The sequence below is a fragment of the Anastrepha ludens genome, chromosome 6, assembly GCF_028408465.1.
Source record: "Anastrepha ludens isolate Willacy chromosome 6, idAnaLude1.1, whole genome shotgun sequence".
Taxonomy (NCBI): domain Eukaryota; kingdom Metazoa; phylum Arthropoda; class Insecta; order Diptera; family Tephritidae; genus Anastrepha; species Anastrepha ludens.
The window spans coordinates 109,357,403-109,378,273 of record NC_071502.1 but is presented as its reverse complement, the minus strand read 5'-3'; the positions used below and the strand labels follow the sequence as shown (position 1 = coordinate 109,378,273).

Here is a 20,871-nt window from a genome sequence, read left to right as displayed (position 1 = left end):
AAAAATCTGGTAAATTTCATCAGCAGCACAAAGTGGTTGACGCAAACGCAGCACAGTCATCGTTCATAATCCTCACACTCTAAACCCATCCTCCCAGTCATCCCACTACCACTTCTCCGAGCCCTCTCCTTTCATTCCATCGGTTTCCTCGTGCTCTTCACCTCCTTCACAATGCTATCACAAAAGACGAATCCGTTTATCTTTGTCAAAGTGTGCCCATTTCTGGACAACCATTCCAATTTAACCTCACCTGGATAAAGTACATCGAGCTCAAGCAGGTTATGTCAAAAATTAAACTACTTTTTTGCTGCATAAAGTAGCTCTTATTTCCAGTTTAATGGCCCAGCCTCTTGTAAGTATTCTACTGCTCTTCAGTTTGAATTTGAGTCTTGCTCATCTTGCGGAAAATCTGAAGATTTCTAGCTCTGGCACCTGCTATGTCTCGTTTTTTTTTAAATATAAGCCAAAAAAACTATAGTCGAGGTTTACTTTATAAAAGTCAGTAGGTTATTAATGTGTTATAGAGTTAACAGTGGTGCGGTCATTGAAATAAAAACATCCCCCTTATTTTAAGGCTTCTACATGGTAAATATTAAAAAATAAAAAAAATTCTATTTTTTTATCAACCATTTCTTGCATTAATGTTAATTATCTGCTATTGCTTTGCTGGCCTTGAAAGTTAATGGCAACTCGACTAAAACTGCTAATACCACTCTTTCGTAGGCTTGCAAGCTGTTCCAGAATTTAAGGATAAGTTCGACTGGTGGTTAATGAAAAAATACTTAAGCTTGGATAGTCTGACTTAAATGCTTCGAAAATCTAGCGATGTTAATTAGTTCTTCAGCGTCTACAAGTGGGGTATGAACCCGAACTCAGTTCAGTGATGTACACTTATACTAGAGAAAAGGATTTTGGTGGGTAGAGGTATCCATTTGATGCCCTGAGCTGGCTTATTGAGCTCTAAGATACTTTTATAATTTTTTGGGAAACGTAACCAAAACATAAAAAAAAAAAAATTGTATATAAATACTTAAATAAAAAATTATGAAGGCATGACATGGACAACCAAATGGAAATCAATTTATAAATATAAACCGGATTCCATGCTACCGGATTTTTTGCTAAATTTTCTTCCAATTGTTTCATTCCATTTATTGCATGTCAGTTGCATGCCACACAAATGATTGTCAACTCAGCTTACAATAACTACATGGCAATTTTGAGTTTTGACATGTTCATTTGCCAATAAGCACCAGAAAAAATATCAAATAATAAATAAGTTAACAGAAAAGGCAAAAAAAAGTAGCAAATTGCCATATTAACGTCGGTATCTATAGTCAGTGAGTTTTACAATTTCGCTGTTGGTTACTCATACGCCACGTATGCGCATTTACTTGCCCTGTAGGTAAAACCGGGAGTCGTGAAAGCAGCTCCTTGTTCAGAACTGGTGCAATTTTTTCAAAAAAAAAAAATATTAATAAGAGAAACATTTTTAAATTTTCAATATTTTAAATATTAAACATAAATAATTATTTTTAAATATTAAATATTAAACATTAATATTTTTAAATATTAAAACTAATATTTGTAAATTTCAAAACTAACATTTTAAACATTGTGCTCCATGAACCGAGCGCAGGCACTGCTACATGGTATGCCAGTACTCCACTGAGTGACTAACGTAACTGCGCCGGCATTGTCAATTAGAATATAATTTATGTTTCAAATTTATCTATATATTCATTCCAATTTTTAACTAATTGAGATGCTTCGCATAGTACACTTGCTCTTGTTTGTCCTGTTTGACACTAGTTTTGTACTAATGAAAAAGGGTGCATGAAGTGGATCACAATTTTCACTCCCCACATTCCAAATACGTTGAATGTATACTTTTACATACATATATTCGTAAATTGAGCTTAATAAAGCGCACTCAACAATACAGTTTCATAAAAAATTCAAAACGCCAAAGGCAACTAAAAAAGCTAACGTTGAGTGGCAAACACACAGACAGTTAGTTGGTCGGCCCGACATCTTGTTTGCCTAGAAGGCTCGTAGACAAGTCTTTATACGCTTCTTGCTTTCTACCTGACTTCAATTGTTGCTTTTGGGTTTGTGATTTTGTGTGTTGCTGTTTAGTTTTATGTGCAACCAGTTGGAGAGCTGAGGACTTTGTTGACTGTCATTTTGTTATATTTTTTTTCCACACTTATATGCTTTTTTCTTATACTTGCACACACTTCTATAAAATTTTCATGCGCTTAACAACAAAAATTTACATCCATAAATATTTGATGAGCATTTTGTACGCCATTTAGCTTTTGTCCATTTACTAGTTGTCGGTCTCACTGACATACGTATAAGTAAATTGAGTGGACGACTAAGTCGTTAAACTTGACAATTATTGTAAGTTAGCCAAACAGTTACGTGAGCTGATTACTGCCATTAAATGCATATATTTACTGGTTATTAAATATCGTCTGCTAAGTTGGTGAAAATATCTTCATGGGTATTAGAAATTTATTAAAAAAATCCATGATCCTGCAGTTGATTTATTTTTCCGTTTTATTTATTTGCTAAGGACGGGAATAATCGTTTACTTATCTGCTTTGCATATGCCTTAAAAATAAATTTACTGATTTTTACCGAAGCTTGAGCTTATCAGGCTATATGCGAATATTGACAGAGTATATATGTATTATATTTCACTGCATATATCAGAGTATATATTATATTGTATTGCAAATTTTTAATTATTAAAATTTTTTTTTCAAAAAACCAAAAAAAAAAATTATTTGTATTAATATACTTAGGATTTAGTTAGCAACTTCATCAAATCATTAAAAAATTATGTCCTACTGCAAATGCCACGATTTGTGTCATCGTCTGTTAACTATCAAGGAATTTTGAATACAAATTATGTTTTATGGTAAGCATAAGAAAATCATTCAACAGTCAGCTGAGCGTAACAAGAAAATTATATTAGAAATTGAATTAAATTTCACCCTAAGATTTGTGTTTTTTCTATATGCTACGTTTTATTCAAGTGATGCACGCTAGATGCTTTTATTGAACCATAAATCACGATGTATACATCGCCTTAGGTTATACCATATGGCAATTTAAAGGTGCAATTATGCCTCCGAAATGGTTCTTGGTATACTTTGTAGTTGGGGAAGTCAATTCTATATTATATCGCTCCTATTTAAAAATGCTATAAACTTTTTTAAAATTCTGCATATCATACATGGAACATTTAATAATTTTTGATGTTAAAACTTCTTTAAAATTGTCTAACATTTTTCCAGAGCGTAAATCTGTGTTATCGTTGATAGCAGACTGTTTTTATTAGCAGAGCATGTAACAGTAACTGTAGCTCTAGTGGTATCATACAACAATGAGTAGAACGATTAGAACGAACAGAACCGACGCCTATCGAGAGAACTTACAAAAACTTTGTTAAAAACAGCGTACAATTTTTGTTAGTAGAGAATGTAATAGGAACAGTAACAGTAATATCTCTGTTCATTAACAATGAATAGAACGTACAGAACCGCCAAGTATGTTATGCTCAGGGAACTTATAAAAATTGTATAGTTAACAGCATGACGTTGCAGAGCATGTAAAGTAACAGTAGCTGTAGTAGTACAACAATGAATATAACGAATAGAACGAACAGAGTCGACGACTATTCAGAGAACTTGGAAAAATTGTGCTACGAGTACTAACAGTATGTAACTTTTGTTAGTGGAGAATGTAATAGTAACACTAGCTGTAGCAGTAGCTTCTCTGTTCGGCAACAGTGGATACTCGTAAAACGAATAGAACCGACAAGTGTAGTATATCCAGAGCACTTATAAAAATTGTACTTGTATTCTGATTTACCGAAGTTGTGAGTGCGTGACCATGTTAAATATGTAAACAGCGCAAGTGCGTAGGCATATCGGATATCTGCGACTGCGCTGACGAATAAAATTTGCTTCTGTAGGGAAATCAGTAAGCAAAGTGATTGGGAATTAGCTTGTTTTGTGTGCTGTGATTTGGTTGTTACAAATATTTTATTTTTGTACATACATATATGTACATATAGGTGCATGGCTTTGCATAGAGCTGCATGTCCAGTATTGTTGATTGCATGCTTTAATTGTTAAAATTAAAAAAAAATAGTAATAATTTAATTTTAAATTAACTTAATTAAAAAATTTAAATTTTAAAACTATGATTTTAATCTTATTAAATTAATTGTTTTATATTTTATATATTCAACTAATAGTCTCAAAAATGCAATATTTCTTACAGACTACGAAAAACAGACTAATGCTAAATAATTTAATCAAAGTAAAATTAATCTCATAACTAAATAGTTCAAATTGTTATAAGTTACAGAGAAAGATTATTAGATAATACTAAGGATTTAGTTGAACAATTCATTTAGTACCAGTTTGAAGTGGTTCTTTGTTGAAGAGAAATCTAGGCCATTTGAAAGCGAAGTCAATTCTTCACACTTCTACAAATCGGTGCATTGAAAGCATAATTAGTTCATACCATCCCTAACCAGAAAAAGTCATGATTCCATAAGCTTCGCTGAGGAATATTGAAATTGATTTTCTCGAGTAGCAATGGGGAGCCAATGACCCTCTCATCAATACGAAAAGGAAAGTGAGGAGAGAAAAGCCCTACTAATATCTAGTGTTTTTAGATTAATGAGCACCGACTTTTATAGGATCGAATTGGATCAGTGAAGTTTAAAGAACATACAGCATAACGTACAATAGATTTCTGGGCACGTTCAAGCCTACTAATATGACAAGCATTTTAGAAAGTATTTTCTCATAAAAGTTAAAATTTGTTAAGATGTGTTTTAAATGCATAGAATTTATTGCTTTTGCTTACTTTATGTTTCTTCATTAGGCCGGGTTGATTTGTGGGGAGGCAAAAAAATCGCCCATTGCTTTGTGAAAATCATATTCTAGGGATCAAAATAAGAAACTTTGCCGAAGGAACCATACTTCTAAAACGAGTTTCGATGTCCCCCAATTTGGGTCGAACTTTTTAGTTTCTTTTCTCATGTAAAGGCCAGAAATGGTGATATTTTGAAATGATTGTATGGGTAACCCCCCAGGGGAGTTCCAGGGGGTGTGCCACTGATATGGGTGGATCGGCCGTCCAAAGTTAGTGGGGGTCGGTCATACATTTGGACTCGATTGGAGCACTCTAAATGGGTCAAAGTGGGATTTTTCGTTCGCCCCAAATTGGGGGACATCAGAATTCGTTTTAGAGGTATGGCTCCTTCGGCAAAGTTTCTTATTTTGATCCCTAGAATACGATTTTCACAAAGCAATTAGCGATTTTTAAATCGACCCGCCCTAGTCTTCATATAACTCTAAAAGTCTTCCCAAATTCATTAAAGGCAAACGTGGCTTGAGCGCTTTCTGGTGCCACGTGCACTTCTTTTTAATTTCTATGAGAATTAGTACATAATTTAAGTTTTCAGGGTAGTTAAAGTTTTAATGGTATTTTAAGTTTTCCCTTCCAAACTCATGTCTCAGCATTTACTAATTTGCCCATTAAAGTTGTTGAGAAAGAGTTTTCTTACAATTTTTACTACGAAATAATATACACATTTTCTTCTCATCTTCTTAGTGGATCTGCCGTCACCTGCAAAAATATATGCTCATAAATATTCATTAGGGCTGACGAATGTCAAAATTTCAAAAGCAGCGTCAAATTAGGCAAAAACACGCAAATCGTTTGGTAAAAGGGTTGGCTGAAGTGACTGATAACCAAAGAGGAAAGGCAATTTCCATATAAAAAATTGTTGCTTTTCTGAAAAGAAGAGTCAGCAAGCAATGTATGAATATCGTCAATCATATATGCACACGTACGAACACTCATGCACACACGTTCAAGGCAGTGAAGTGAAGAAGGAATACAAAGAATTTTTTTTATTAGATGACATATATGCACGGCTACCAAGTTATATCCAAGGTATACTTGCATATACCTATATGTATATACATACCCGTCTAATGCTTTGCGTACTACAATCGTCGCTCGCTGGATAAGTATTTGGCTCGTTTGTCAGCGCACATATCTCGCGCATTAAAATGCCAACAAGCGCCAAAAAGTGCTGACACGTGTACGTGTACGTGTACAGCTATGTGCGGATATGTATCTGCAGCTGCAAGAGGAACATATGCGTATTTGCTTTTGTATGACAATATTTATGGCATGGCAATTTAGCATTTCAAAAGCTGCCTCAGCAGAGAAGCGTTGAAAATTTAAAAGAAAGAAAAAATTCAAACGAAGAAAGAGGAACAACTGGAAGTCTAATGGAAAGTAGCAAATTTGGTTATGGAGAAAATTTGTGTGGCATACATAAAGGCTGCGCCTGCGGTGAGAATTTAATGACGAGTTTTTAAGGTGTACTGTAGGGTTTTAGTGAAATGTTTTAGGGAATTGAGATTCAGGAAATATTTTTTTATAATTTTTGTTGAAATTAATTGAAAAATAAATTATACTTATCATATTTCCTTTAGAATAAACAATACTTGGTAGAATGAAAATAAATAATAAAACGTAATGGCCAATTACTGAAATCACATTTGTCTTGAAATTGTGTTATATTTAAAATACAAAAAAAAGTATGTCGCAAACAATAGGAAAATTGTTTGTTTATTCAGATGCTAGGCCACTGTAAGGACGGAAAATACGAGCATATTTTAGAACTTTTTTTTAAAACGGGACATTAAAATAAGTCAGACTTCTGAAAAAGGTCATCTATTGAACTTTTTTAAGCAGCATAAAAGAATTTTCCAGGTTATATTGGATGTTTCTTTAAGAGCTTGAGAACTTAAAATGATAATACAAAACAGAAATATTGAAGACAGAATGATTTTGTTTTAATTATAATCTAGTAGATAATTTTATAATTATTTTCGAAAATGATTCTAGGCATATGTCCGCCGTGGCTACGACTTATATGATTCAATAGATCAATTCAATTGTTGACTACTTTTTTCAATAAATCTGATCTATCGAGTCAATGGTGGCTTGAATACTAGTTTCCACTGCTTAAAGAGTTGCTAATATGCCGGTATAAGCCGATGACTTAATGTAACTGCGTAAAAAGCAATCCAGGGCTTCTTCTTCTGGAAAGAAAGTTGTCACCAAACTGATTTTGCAATAAATGGATTGTTAAAAGGGATGTTTGATAAGTTGCGCCGTGTTGTTGGAGCCAAATGCCGTCGATGTTTAGCTGATTAATTTTTGGAAACAGAAATTCAGCCAGCCATTCCTCATTTCTAAGGAAATAAGAGCCGATGATGTCGCCAGGGCTCTATAAACTTTGCGAACAGATTTCAAAGTAAATTTCCACAATTAGAAAGCAAATAGTTGTTGTTCTGGCGTTAAACGATTCGTCATGACTTGTAAGCCGTTACTGAATAGAAAAGTCATCGCAGCTTGTCATTCTGAGCTATGAAATCATGGTTATTGATATCGATAGTTTTTATGCAGTTAAAAGAACACCCGATATAAAAGAAACTATCGGCAGTACGTCTATTCTACAGACTTGTTTTGCAGGAACGGTTACCGGCTATTTTTGTAATTCTTTATTTACCATGCACAAAAAAAAATGTTTTAAGCATAAATGCGAATAGCTATAGAGTTAAAGAAACACCTTTGATTCATGGATTTTTGCGAAAACGATGCTGTTTTTTCAAAAAAAAAAGGTCAAAAATTGTTAAAAAATTAAGACAGAATATAAATTAATAGCTGTTATTATAAAGTTAAGATTTCAAATCAATAATTTTCAAACTTTTTTTTAGTTCTTCTTTTAAGGTTTTTGAAAACAACAATTTCTTTTTAAGGTTAAGATTTTTGAACCTTTTTTTTAATATTTTGTTGAAACAGTTTTTTTAAAATTTTTGAAGGAAAAAGTATTTTTGTAAGCATTTTGAAATTTCGAGTTACTAATCTCGCCGACTAGAAAAATAGTTCAAAGATTATGGTAGGGCACACAGCAAACTGAGAGGGTCAGGGCAAAAATTCCAAAGAGAAATATGTCGAGCTGTTTCTCCCTTTAGTTATCTCAGTATGCAATTTTTCTAATATTAAGCATTTTTTGAGTTGTTGACTCTTACAATTTCTGCAACATCATTCAGTTCAAAAATTCACCTTGCAAAAAGCTCGTTAAACCTATGTAAACCTGCCATTCAGTGGGTTAAATAATTATTTTTGTCCAGCCCAAAAACTTAGCATGCCACTAAAGGTATTAAACCAATTTCTGCTAAGCTCTTAAATTTCCACGCTTTAGTAGTCATAAAGTAACAAATGCACCAAGCATTTAATTCCAGTTTTGCTCTTTCACACCAACATTTTCCACTTATCCTATCCATGTATGTGTGTACATATGTTTGCATGTAACATGCCTAGTAAAAATTTTTCATTGCGGAATTTTCGCAGTCATTTGCATTCACAGCCGCAATTAAACTCAAATTAAATATGTAAAAAAATGTTGCCAAAGCAAAAGTAGCCGCGAATCATAGGTATTTAAGCGAGTAGGTAAGTAAGTAAAAGCCTCACTTCATGCACCTCTCTGTATGTAAATGCATGTGTAAGCAAGCGATTTCAATGTAGTCGTAAAATGTTGTTTCTGCTTTTATAGTACTTGTGTACGCATAAATTTGGCTTTAATTAACTGTGGACACCCTCCGGTGATGGTACTGGCTGAGTGGATGGTTGGTAGTTTGGATGACTGCTTCAGTGGTTGGCTAACTGGCTGCATGGTCGACTGTTGCTTTTCATGTTTGTTGTTACTTACATACCTCTATGCATATGTATGTAATACAGTACTATCTCGATAATCCGGACAGGCGGTAGTCCGGTCACATCTATAATCCGGACAACTGCATAATTCGGACAGTTTAACATTTTTTACTCTATAATCCGGACATTTTTCAAATTTGCTTCGCAATATGTACATACATATGTATTTTAATTTTTAGTTTGTTTTGTGAGTTTTTCGTAAAATAGCAGTACTTTAACAACAATATATGTATACGAAATGCAACAGCATAAATCACGCGTTGTGTTTATTCTTTAGTGACAAACTGAATTGAGTGGACATTATTGTTATGAGCAGTGGAAAATTTAATAAAGGGGCTCATAAAACCCTTACTCTTCAGAAAAAATGTGAAATTTTAGATCTCCTTGATAAAGGAAAATCATTAAGATGGTTTGAAACAGAATTTGGTGTCAACAAATCTACTGTTTTTGACATAAAAAAGAAACGTGATGCCATTAGAAAATTCGCGGCTAAATGTGAAATGAAACAGTACATACTAAATAAAAAAAATGTTTGATTATGTACAGATGTACATATTATTATGTAAGTATGATTGTACTGTATTTAATAAAACTATTTATGTACATACATATATCTGAATTGCGTTATGTTCATTTCAAAAAAACAACGTTTAGTTGAAAAACAAAAATCATCTATAATCCGGGCACCCCTATAATCCGGACGACCCCTAACATTAAGGGTGTCCGGATTATCGAGATAGTACTGTATGTGCATGTCTTTACAAGAGTTGGTATGTTATTCATTTGCGAATAGATGCTCGACGCCGTTTTGTAGACCAAGCAGCTGGCGGTGTTCAGTAGGTAAGAAATAAAAAATGGAGAGGAAGTGGAGCGAGCGGCTATGTATACAAGCCAGACATTGTTTTATCATTTATTGTATGCATATTTATGTCAGTCGTAGCATATCCTTGTGCAGACACAATGCCATGTGTGTAAACAAAGTCTCTCTTTCTGTCTCGCTCGCATTGCTTGTTTGCCTCGTTGCTGCTGACAATTTACAATTGTGAAACAAATGATTTTATTTGCCGTTTGCTGTTTGCTGTTTTTATTGCCTTATCTTCCAGTTGTTGTCTTGTGTACGCAACTGTTTAATCATGGGATTTTATGCGAAAGTAAATATAATATAATAAAGAAAACGCAAAAAAACAAAAAAAAAAAGAGAAAAAAAGAAAAACAAAGCCAGGAAACATGAAAAGCATAAAATGGTTTAATCTTAAGATGCTAGAAAGTGCCATGATTCACCAGAAATAATCGACATTAATACAATAAATAAATAACGCTGTGCAACAAAGTTCAACTTTTTAAAATTAATAAAATTTTCTCAACGGAATACATATGTTAGTAGGGTTTTAAGAAATCAAATAAATTAGTAAATAACTTAATAACACTGTGCAACAAAACCTTACTTTAATTTTAAAAACAGCAAAATTCTCAACGACTCATATTACAAGGGGTTTAAGAAATAATACAGATTAGTAAAATAATTTAATAACACTGTGCAACAAAACTCAACTTTTTTTAAAACAACAAAATTCTCAATGGCTTATGTTAGGAAAAAATTGAGAAATAATATAAGTTAGTGAACTAAATTAATAACACTGTGCAACAAAACTCAACTTTTTTTAAACATCAAAATTCTCAACGGCATATGTATGCTAGAAGGGGCTTAAGAAATATTATCATATAAATTATCAATTTAATTAATTGCATTCTGCAACAAAATTCATTTCTATAGAAAACAGCAAAATTATGACGTTGGGGTCTAAGCAATTACATAAATTATATTAATTAAATAAATTAATAACACTGTGCATCAAAACTCAACTTTTTATCGAAAAGAACAAAATTCTCAACGGCATATTTTAGAAAGGGGCTAAGAAATAATATAAATTAATTACACTGTGCAACAAAACTCAACGATTTTTTAAAACAACTAAATTCTTAACGGTATATGTTAGAAGTGGTTTAAGAAATAAATAAATTAGTAAATAAATGAATAACACTGTATAACGAAATTCACCTTTTTTGAGAACAGCAAATTCTCAACGACATAATTTAGAAGGGGTCTAAAAAATAGCATAAATTAATGAAATAAATTAATTACACTGTGCAACAAAATTCAATTTTTTTCGCAACAACCAGATTTTATCGGTGGTGTATGTGTGAAGAGGTCTCAGAAAAAAATTCTCTTATACACCTTTGATTATGTTTATTTCTGATTCTTTTCGGGCAGGTGTAAAATATACTCCTTAACGTTAGATAGAATACTACGAAAACAATTTTTTAAACCTACGTGTATGGTATGATGCTCTCTAATCTAGTCACTCCGAGGTATTCCGTTCGTTGCCCAAATCATATCATCTTTAAAAATATTTTTGCTTATGTAACTTATTTTCGTACAACCGAAACATAACAAAAATCGCACCACTAATACAGTTTTAGAGAATATTTAGAGCGTCACTCATCGAGTACATTTTTTAGGAAAAATAAACTTTCTTCTCTTTATGTAATTTCTATATGTAAGTTAAACTTTTTACATAGTGTTAAGATTAAAAAAAATTAATTTTAGGGGAGCTATGCTCCTTTATTGAGTTGCATTAAGAACGAACTAAACTTAATACTTATTTCTACCCTACTTATATCTAAATGTAGCCGCTGCCGCTCGATGACTTTCTTTGCTGCTCTCGTTGTTCCCACGGGCGGAGTTGTTTACTTCAACGTGACCACCTTCTTCGTTGTCCGTTCTCACAGGTGATATTCAACGTGACCAAATATTTCCGAAGGTGGGAATTGAACTTGTAGGTGTAATACGTTGGCTTTTCGTAAGGGTGTCCTATGGCCAGACGTATCGTCAGCAGTTTTTGAAAATGCGCGATCTATAGAATTTGGTGCTTGGCTCTGCACGCGCTGCAACGTCAGCGGTTTTGTTTGTAGATTTATGTATTGTGTTATGCTAACATGTATGCCCTGAATATGAAGCCAAGTAATCCAAATACGATTTTTCGGAATATTTTAATCCCAACCCCATCGAGAGGTTACTCTTGCTTCCTAACTATTGTTTAGGTGGGTAAAACATCTAATTAGTCCTCGACAGCATGGTTTTGTTGCTGCAAGATCTACGTTATCTAACTTATTCGTTTCCACTAATGATTGCCACATAGGCTTCCAGAATGGTTTCCAAACTGACGCGATATACACGGATTTCTCTAAAGCCTTTGATAAAATCTGCCATACGATTTTAGTAACTAAATTGGCTTGTCTCGGTTTTCATTCTACGTTCCTTGATTGGATTCGATCCTATTTAATAAAGTATGCTGTACTGTAGTTATCTATGGAGTTTCTTCGAAACAGTACACTGCCACCTCTGGTGTACCTCAGGGTAGTATTTGTTATTTGTTTTGTTTATTAATGATATTTGTTCATGCTTTTCCTTCGCTAATTTTCTTCTCTATGCTGATGACCGCCCTACAGTCCGAGCTGAATAATTTATTTTCCTGCTGCCTTATGAATCGTCTATTTCTTAATATTGAAAAATGTCATAAAATCTCATTTTCCAAGCTTCAAAACCCCCTCTATACCTCTTATCATATCATTTACACATATCTTGCTTCGTCTGATGTGATAAAAGATTTAGGGGTTTTCTTTGATTCTAAACTTAGTTTTATCGCGTACCTAAATTATGCCATTTCCAATTCACTTGCTATGCTCGCTTTTGTTAGACGTCACTCATCGCATTTCACTGACCCATATACTCTTAAGATTTTATACTTTGCGTTTGTGCGTTAGATTATGCCTCTTTTATTTGGAGACCTTATCATGCAGTCCATATAAATCGGGTGGAGAGGGTTCAAAAAATGTGCATGCGTTTCGCGCTATATTCACTCAATTTCTCACACCCCAAACCATCATACGACTCACGCTGTCCATTAAGTGACAGAGGAACGTTTCAGGCAGCTTTTTTTATCTTCGATCTCGTTAATGGACAAATTGACTGCCCGTTTCTTCTAGAAAGAATACATTTTAATGTTCCTTGCAGGAATTTTCGCCGTTGCAAAATTTTTCATGTTGGCTTTAGGAGGACATTAAATAGTGCCAATGCGCCTCTCGTTAGAACACTGTCTGACATTAACTATCTCGCCTCCCTTTTGGATTTAGACTTTTCTAGGGCGAAAGATGTATTTCAAACCCAATTAAGAAATTTCTTTCTTTGTAAGAAATGTAAATAATTACCTAGTATATATTTGTTAATTTAGTTTCCTAAGCTTTAATTTTGTTAATTACTTCTATATAAATACTCTTAGTTCTATGTAGTCTGTAAGAAACTTTGTATTTCTTGACTTACTAAAATGAATAAAATAAATAAATAAAACATGTTCACAGCAAAACAATTGTGCAATTCGTCGTTAATTAGCAGTTCAATTTTCTGTAAAAATATTTTTTATTATATTCGGAATATGAACCCGATCAGGCCAGAATTTTTTACAACATTTTGCTCCACTGCCATCTAGTGAGCCTGGCTTGGCTAAAAATATTTCCACTGAACCATGTCGTATCCTAAATATGATTTTTTTAACATTTCGCACTCAGCGCCACCTATCGTGTATATTTTTGTTGAAAAGTGCATATGCATGTGTATTCTGAAACCATAGAGATATACGATTTTTTTGTCTTATTTATTTGTCTTATAAATAGTCTTATAAAAACATTGTTTTTTAAATAGTTAAGATAAATTCCAGTCATGAGGCAGGTAAGGACTATAAACATAATTTTTCTATAGCTCGACTCCAACTCCTCTTAATAAGCAAAAAGATATCCAGGTGATTCTACAGTACCAAAGAAATTCATCAAAATGGGGCAAACCTACGAATTCACGAACACTGGAATTTGGTTTATATTTATTTTTTGTATAACATTATTGAGCAATTCATTTTCTCAACGTGCACCGAGACTACCCTGAATGAGAGCCATGCTCAAATCCACTCGTTTATTGCGAGTTCTTAACTAATAAAATTATTTAATTGAAATACAGTTTTAACCCCTCCAAAGGGCTTCAATGAATTCGCCGTGTTTTCCTCGAAAAAAGTGAAAAATATTTTTCATGAGCTCAGCCCTACTTTGCGCACCTGGCTATCGCTGATAGGTGTATCCAGGTACAGACGAGTCCGTGCGCACATACAAGCTGCCCTTTTTGTCTGTAATTTAATTTAAATGCTCCGCTTTCTGTCGCATAAAAAAGGGATTGTGCATAAAATCCTGCTAGCGCTAATGTGCGTATGTGCGCGCGAGTATGTATGTATGTGGGCGTAAGTCTAAGGTCACACGTGTTGTTAAGCGGCATTAAGGCACTTGGTGCAATTTTCACGCTTCGCTTTCCACTTCGTCGCCTTCACGCATTTTGCATTCGACAATGGAACACCTCTCAGCCAGTGATGTTATATATACATACCAATCTTGTATATGAGTATGTAAAAAGTGCGGTTATCAAAACCATACTGGCACTTATTTGGTATGCTTGGTGGTAAACTAATTAATTGTGGTACTTAATTGAGCATAAACATAATAAATCTACAGAAAAGGCGTAAGGTGTGAAAATATTATGGATTTATTTTTTCACCAACTTAATATAATGATGCTTCTAGAAATATTGAGGAAAATATTTCAAATTGAGAATAAGATATGTAATGTAGCTGTGCTGATTTCAATTTGGCATGTATGCAGGTTTTTTTGCTCAAATTATATGGTAGAATAATTTTGCATAGTAGGAATAGTTTGCGGTACACCATGTCGTATGAGTGTTACGCCATTTAATTTTGCTTTGCAACTATAGCACCAAGATATATTAAATTATATATATTTGACCTTTAGGATAACGGTAATATAATGCATACGTAGTCGCAGTCACATTGAGCGCATTTCGACCTCGATGAATGAGCCCAGTTGAGCTCAAGTGGAAGTTTTCCGTTTCATTATGTGAAGAAAATTTTTGTGACAGAAAAAATATTATCTGTTTTCAATGTAAATCTGTAAGTATTTTTTTGTTGTTTTGAAAAGAAAAATTAAAAATTCACAAAAGCTTATGCTAAAACATACACGCTCCTGCATTTGACGGTACACATTTGAATCGTTGCGGAAAAATTTGAGAAGAGTTCTTTTACACACTCCTTCTATGGTTTCCTATGGTTTCCTATATATTTCTAGCCCCAAAAAAGTTGCTATTTTTTAAATTTAAATATATCGCACATACTCGTTCATTCAATTTATTACGTGGTTTATGATTCAATGCATGGATATGCTCTAATATTTAGAGTTCTGCTGGGACTCTTGTTTCTAAACTCCGTTTGGAATATAGAAACTCTCCTCTGAATTATGTCATTCATGCTCAAAATATTACCAAATATTTCCTATTTTTTAAATTAAATACTTCAACATTTTTTCCACTCTCGCTTGGCGCTCCTTAAATTTATTTTTTTTTTTCCTCATTCACACATTTCCAATTCGCGTGCGTTTACCTGAGCATTTGAGACCCTGATGATAGATGCCGTAGAGTAGCGAGCCACAGTGGTCGCAAAAAGTTGGCCCACCAAATGTGAATGGTTCGAAATGATGCACGGTTTGTGGTGAATCCTGTGATGTGCAAGTGAAAATCATAGTTTTTTGGTTTCATATTGAAATTTGACAATTTGATTTTGATTTTGGTGTGTTGTTTTTTTTGGATGTGATGAATTTCATTTGAATTATTTTAAATAGATCGGACATTTATTTTTGTGTAATTTTGTTTTGTTTAGAGTTTTAGTAAATCACAAGAATATTTTTGAACAATTTTTTTAAATTTTTTATACATTTTTTTCGGAAATATAATTTTAAAAATTTTGTATATAAAGCGTTGTCATGAATTTTTTGTTTTGTTATTACCAGAAGTGTTTTAAAATTTTTTTAAATATTTTTAGTTTTGTTTTGCGGGAATCACAAGAAAATTTTTTTATTTAATATAAATTGTTTTTCGAAAATATTATTTGCAAATTTTTTATATAAAGCGTCATCATACATTTTTTTGGTTTTGGTGGTATTTCACGCAATGCAAATTAAGTAAACATTTTCAAGAAATGTTAAAAATTTTTGAATATAAAGTTTTCAAATTTTCAAAATTTTTTTTGAAATAATAATTTTTTAAAATATTAAAATATTTTTGTTTTTTTATATCAATTAAATTGAATTAAATTTTATTTTGTTATGTTATCATGAAATGTTATCGTTGTTATCATGAAACATTGCATTTATTGTAGTTTTTGTTGTGAAGATGGTGCATTGTTTGCAATTGCGTGGAGGTGGTTTCGACGTTGATTGTATTTTTATGCGCATAAATGATGACGAAATTTTTTTGAATGCCAAATTTTCAGGTTTTTGAGATTTGTTTTGGTCAATCGTAATTTGATTCGTAATTCGTCAATCGTTTTTTGTAATATTTTAATATTTTATGGCGATCATTTACATATTAAATTTTACAATTTGAAGTTTGTTTTATGATATTTTTTTTAATTTGGTTTTTTGGTTTTCATTTTTATTTTGGAAATTCAAAAATCATAGTTGATTGAAGTCATGAAGTCATTTGCGCGCAGTTGTTGTAAATTAAATTGGCAATGCAATTTTGTTCAGATTTGAAGTAATCAGTTTTTGCTTTCATTTTTCGTGGCGATGTTGATGTTTGTGTTGATTTGAAATTTTTTTGATGTTATCGTTGGTGAGTTGGTTGATGATTGGTGGTGATGTTGGACGCACAAGACGACACAAGACACGTAAGATATGTTGCAAGTTGCATGCAGCATGTTGTAGTTGATGATTTTGATGTTGAATTTTTGTTGATGTTGTTGTGAAAAAGTATGGAAAACGAATACAAAAAGAAGAAGAAGAAAAAACACATGAGTGAGTTTAAGAATTTCTTTTGAAATAATAAATACTTATAATTACAATAAAAGAGACATTAAAAGCTGAAGATGAATGAGTGAGCGGCCAAGTATGAGATATTTTTGCTTCATATATCGGAGATATTCTTCAGTTTAATTCTAAAATTTCCGCTAACGTATATAATTGTATATTTGAAAAAAAAAAACTATTAGAGGCTAATTCTATACCAGTTTTAAATTTTTAATGAGAACCTTTAAAATAAATTTTCAATGCTGATTGAGCGCTGGAGTGCTCTTTTGATTTTTTTTTAATTCTGATTGCATTTTTAAGCTTTTCTAATACTTCGCTAGTGCATGTTTATGTGAAGGAGTGTATTTTCAAATGATATAAAATTATGATGAAAAAGAATTAAAAATTTTTTTATTTAGATTTTTTTTAATTTTTAAATTTTCTTTTCATATATTTTTATTAGACTATTATTTTTTTTTACACCTTTATTTTTCACTTATTAACCATTTTTTATTACTATTATTATTTTACAAAGAAAATGCGTACTAGAAAACATATTTAATTGAGTGCCACGTAATGCGACAAGTCAACTAAAAAGTTTAATTCCCCTCCTCCTAGAAATAATGTTTAGGGTTTACCGGTAGCAGTGGATTAATATGGAATAAAACAAGCTGCGTGAGAGCTTTAAAGAAACTGTTTCTTAATGCCCTTTTATGCCCTTGTATGCTCTTATAACGAATGGACGATGCCTTTTTTATATGGAAGAAAAGGCGCAGCAGCTCGCAAAAAATAATTTGAAAAACCAACACAAATTTTGAGTGACTTTAAACTTCCACTTTATTATACTAAAATTAATTGGGCTATAAAACTGCATATCCAGAAATTCCCATAACAAATTCGAAATATCCTAAATACGCTGGCTAAAAATTTCGAAATGGTGACTAAAATTTGCCGAATTTTTATAAAGTAAGTATTGTATAAAGGTTGAAACTTTAAGCTGTATGGTTTTTGTTGTAGTCATCACTGTGCGCTCAAAGTAGAAAAAGTAGGTGCTTGGGCTTAAAAGAAAAAAATATGGGATTCTCTAAGATTTAATAATTCCAAAACATTTCTGCAATTGTGTAATAATTACTTCAATTTTATAGCATTATAGCTGAAGTATTTAAATCACTAATCTTCTGAAAAAAGAAAAAAAAAGAAATTAAAGACGTTTAACTCCTCTCATTTCTTGTTTATTTTGTCTGATGTTTATAGGTTAGGTTAGGTTAACCCAGCTGGCATTAAGCCGCTCATCAACCTTTTGATTTCTAGCAAATATAAACTAAGTTTCGAGCTTTGTATAAAATTTCTGAAAATTCGGTAAACTTTCATTACGATTTCAAACTTTTACTAAGAACTTTCGCCAAAATTCGGTAAATTTTACTCAAAATTTATAGGAAAATTTCACGTATCCAGATTTATAGTTTAGCAGAATAAAGTACAAGTTGCACGTAAAACGAATATCACAGTGATTTTTGAGAGTTTTTTCGGTTGCGTTTTGTCCATTTTTTCCACTTGACGCCTACTCTGCATTTTTTTATATGGAAGAAAACCCCTAACACCGTCAATAAAAAAATTTAAAAAAATCAACGCAAATTTTGAGTAAGTTGAAACTTGCACTTTATTATACCAAAATTCAATGATCTATGAAACTCCATTGCCGATATTTTTCTCCTAATAAAAAGTTCATAATAAAATTCTGAACAAAATATTTGAAGTTTTGATGAAAATAAGCCGAATTTTTTGTTTTATATGGCTTTTGTTGTAGTATTTACTATATTTTTATAACAGAAATAAACTAGAATTACAAAATAAATAGTCAAAACTTATCAATACGTGATGTATGATTTCTTTTGACGCTCACAGTATGTAGAGTCTGTATGGAAATTCATTTTTATTTCTAAAAAACTATTTCAATACTCAGTTAGCTGTTTAAATTAAGTGAGCTGTCTTGGATATATTTGCTTTCATTTAGAAGCGTATTTAAAATTCTTGAGCCTCTGCAAGTTCCAAATGAGACACAAAAAGCCTTCGAAGGCTGCGAAAAAACGTGTGAGGGAGGTGTAAAATGCTTCGTTTTTTCTCGCACATTTATGTATACGAGTGTATATCGGTTAATGTATTCTTGCGCAAAAGTAGAAAGTTATGTACAAAAAATGTGCCACCATTATTGTTAGTGAGCCACATACGAGTACACACAAATATATGTATTCCCTCAGGTAGTCCTCTGGTTAAATTTTTGGCGCAGAATTTGAGAGAAGACAAAAAGAAGAGGCAACAAACTGCTGATGACAGGCGAATATCTTACGCTGTGCAAGTCACTTTATCCTTGCTGTCGCCTTAAAAAAGCTTAAGTACAGAGTAAAATGAAATGCTCTATAGTTTTCTCTAAAATGAAAATAAAAATAAAAATTAAATAAAAGAAGTTACGTCAACCGTTCTTGACTCCACTTCCGCCTGCTTGCTTGCCGCTTCACATTTGACTTTGTTCGGCAACTGTTTGTGTCATGCAATTGAAAATTGCACGTGCCCGCTTCAGCGCCTTCCAACGTATCACGTGTATCACACATGCTAGACTGAACGCTGTCGCAACTTTTGTGGAAACAAAAGTCGTAAAAATAAAATTTAAAACAAAACAAAAAAAACCAAATGTGAACGAAATTTTCAACTTCTGTGTGGCATGCAACACGTTTTTGCACTGCACCTGCATGTTTGGGTGTGTGTGCGAATATATTTCACTACAGATGCGCATTTTCCAAGCCACTGCGCGTTCAAGTAAGAAAAAAAAAATAAAAAAAGATTATGAAGGAATTGAGGCGAAAGTGCGGCATTGGAAATATAAAGTTGTACCTGGCAAGGTAAATATGTAGCATAACGGTAAATATATTTTTGTTTTTGCTATCACTTGCTTCCTAAAATAAAGCCATGCCATTTCCATTTTATAATTTCATTGCGTTTTGTTTTCTCTAGAAAGTTTGTGTCTTCTCCCTGCATTTTTATGCCTCAACTATAAGCGTGCAAGAAACTTTCGCAATTCATGATGATGATTTAAATAAGCGCTGCGTGGAAAAAGCAATACGATTTAGAACAAAGTAAAACTTTTGCAAAAACAAAAACTCGTTTAAATATAGACATAAACACCTACAGTTATTGCGAATGTATAAGTGTGTATCATAGACACATATTTACACCCATAATCGAAATAATAGGCGCAATATTTTTAACAGTTTTGACTTCCTCTTTTTTGCTTTTGTAATTTACAATAATGTTTTATAAAAATATAGTTCATTCTACAACAATTATAATATAAATTAAAATTTCCAGCCCTCTGAAAGATTTATAAAAATTCGAAAAAGTTTAATAAAATTTTGAATTTTTTAATCAGAATTAAGGGGTTCCATATGCCCAGAATTTAAAAACAATCGATTTTTCTACAGATTACTATTATTTTTAGTTTTAGACGTATTTTTTTGCAAGTCGATTGCAAAAAGTGTAGACACAAAGTTATGGTAGAAAATGTAATATAACTGCCCGACGAGAGTTTGATGCGCACAGGTAGCTGTCCTTCGTCTGAGGCAGGTGGCCGTTTAAACTCGTTTTTCTCATAACTACTTTTTCCGGCATGGTCTGCATGATAACTCATACAGTTTTTAATATTTTTTGATGCGGTTTTTTTTTTTGAATATTCGTAAGCGTTTTCTCTATAATCTGTCGAGCCGGATTTTTGATATTTTTATTAAAAAAATTTATACACATAAATAAAATGTGCCATTTATGACGTAAAACTCATACATTTTTTAAAATACCGTAAATTGCAAAATTTTTCGGAATTCAAAAATTCGGCTCGTCAAACTAGAACTAAAACCTTATTTTACATTTTTTACTTTTTACATATCCATCAACATTTCAAAGAGAAATTATGCAGCCCGCGTAGCAAGATTTTTTTCATTGCACTTTGGGCCACGAGATTTTCTATATACTAATTTTTGTAAAGAAAAATTAAAATAAATTTTTTTGAAACGTTTAAGTACTAATGAACAGTGTATTCAATTT

The 20,871-nt window shown here is 32.4% G+C and overlaps 1 protein-coding gene across 1 annotated transcript in view; it reads right to left on the bottom strand.

The window, feature by feature from the left end:
• The window catches only part of LOC128867229 (protein kinase C, brain isozyme-like), an 85,865-nt gene that overhangs the window by 39,456 nt on the left and 25,538 nt on the right, over positions 1-20,871 (bottom strand). The window contains exon 4 of the mRNA XM_054108331.1: positions 15,378-15,492. Coding sequence (XP_053964306.1) covers positions 15,378-15,492 — 115 coding nt within the window. The remainder of the gene's footprint in view (positions 1-15,377; positions 15,493-20,871) is intronic.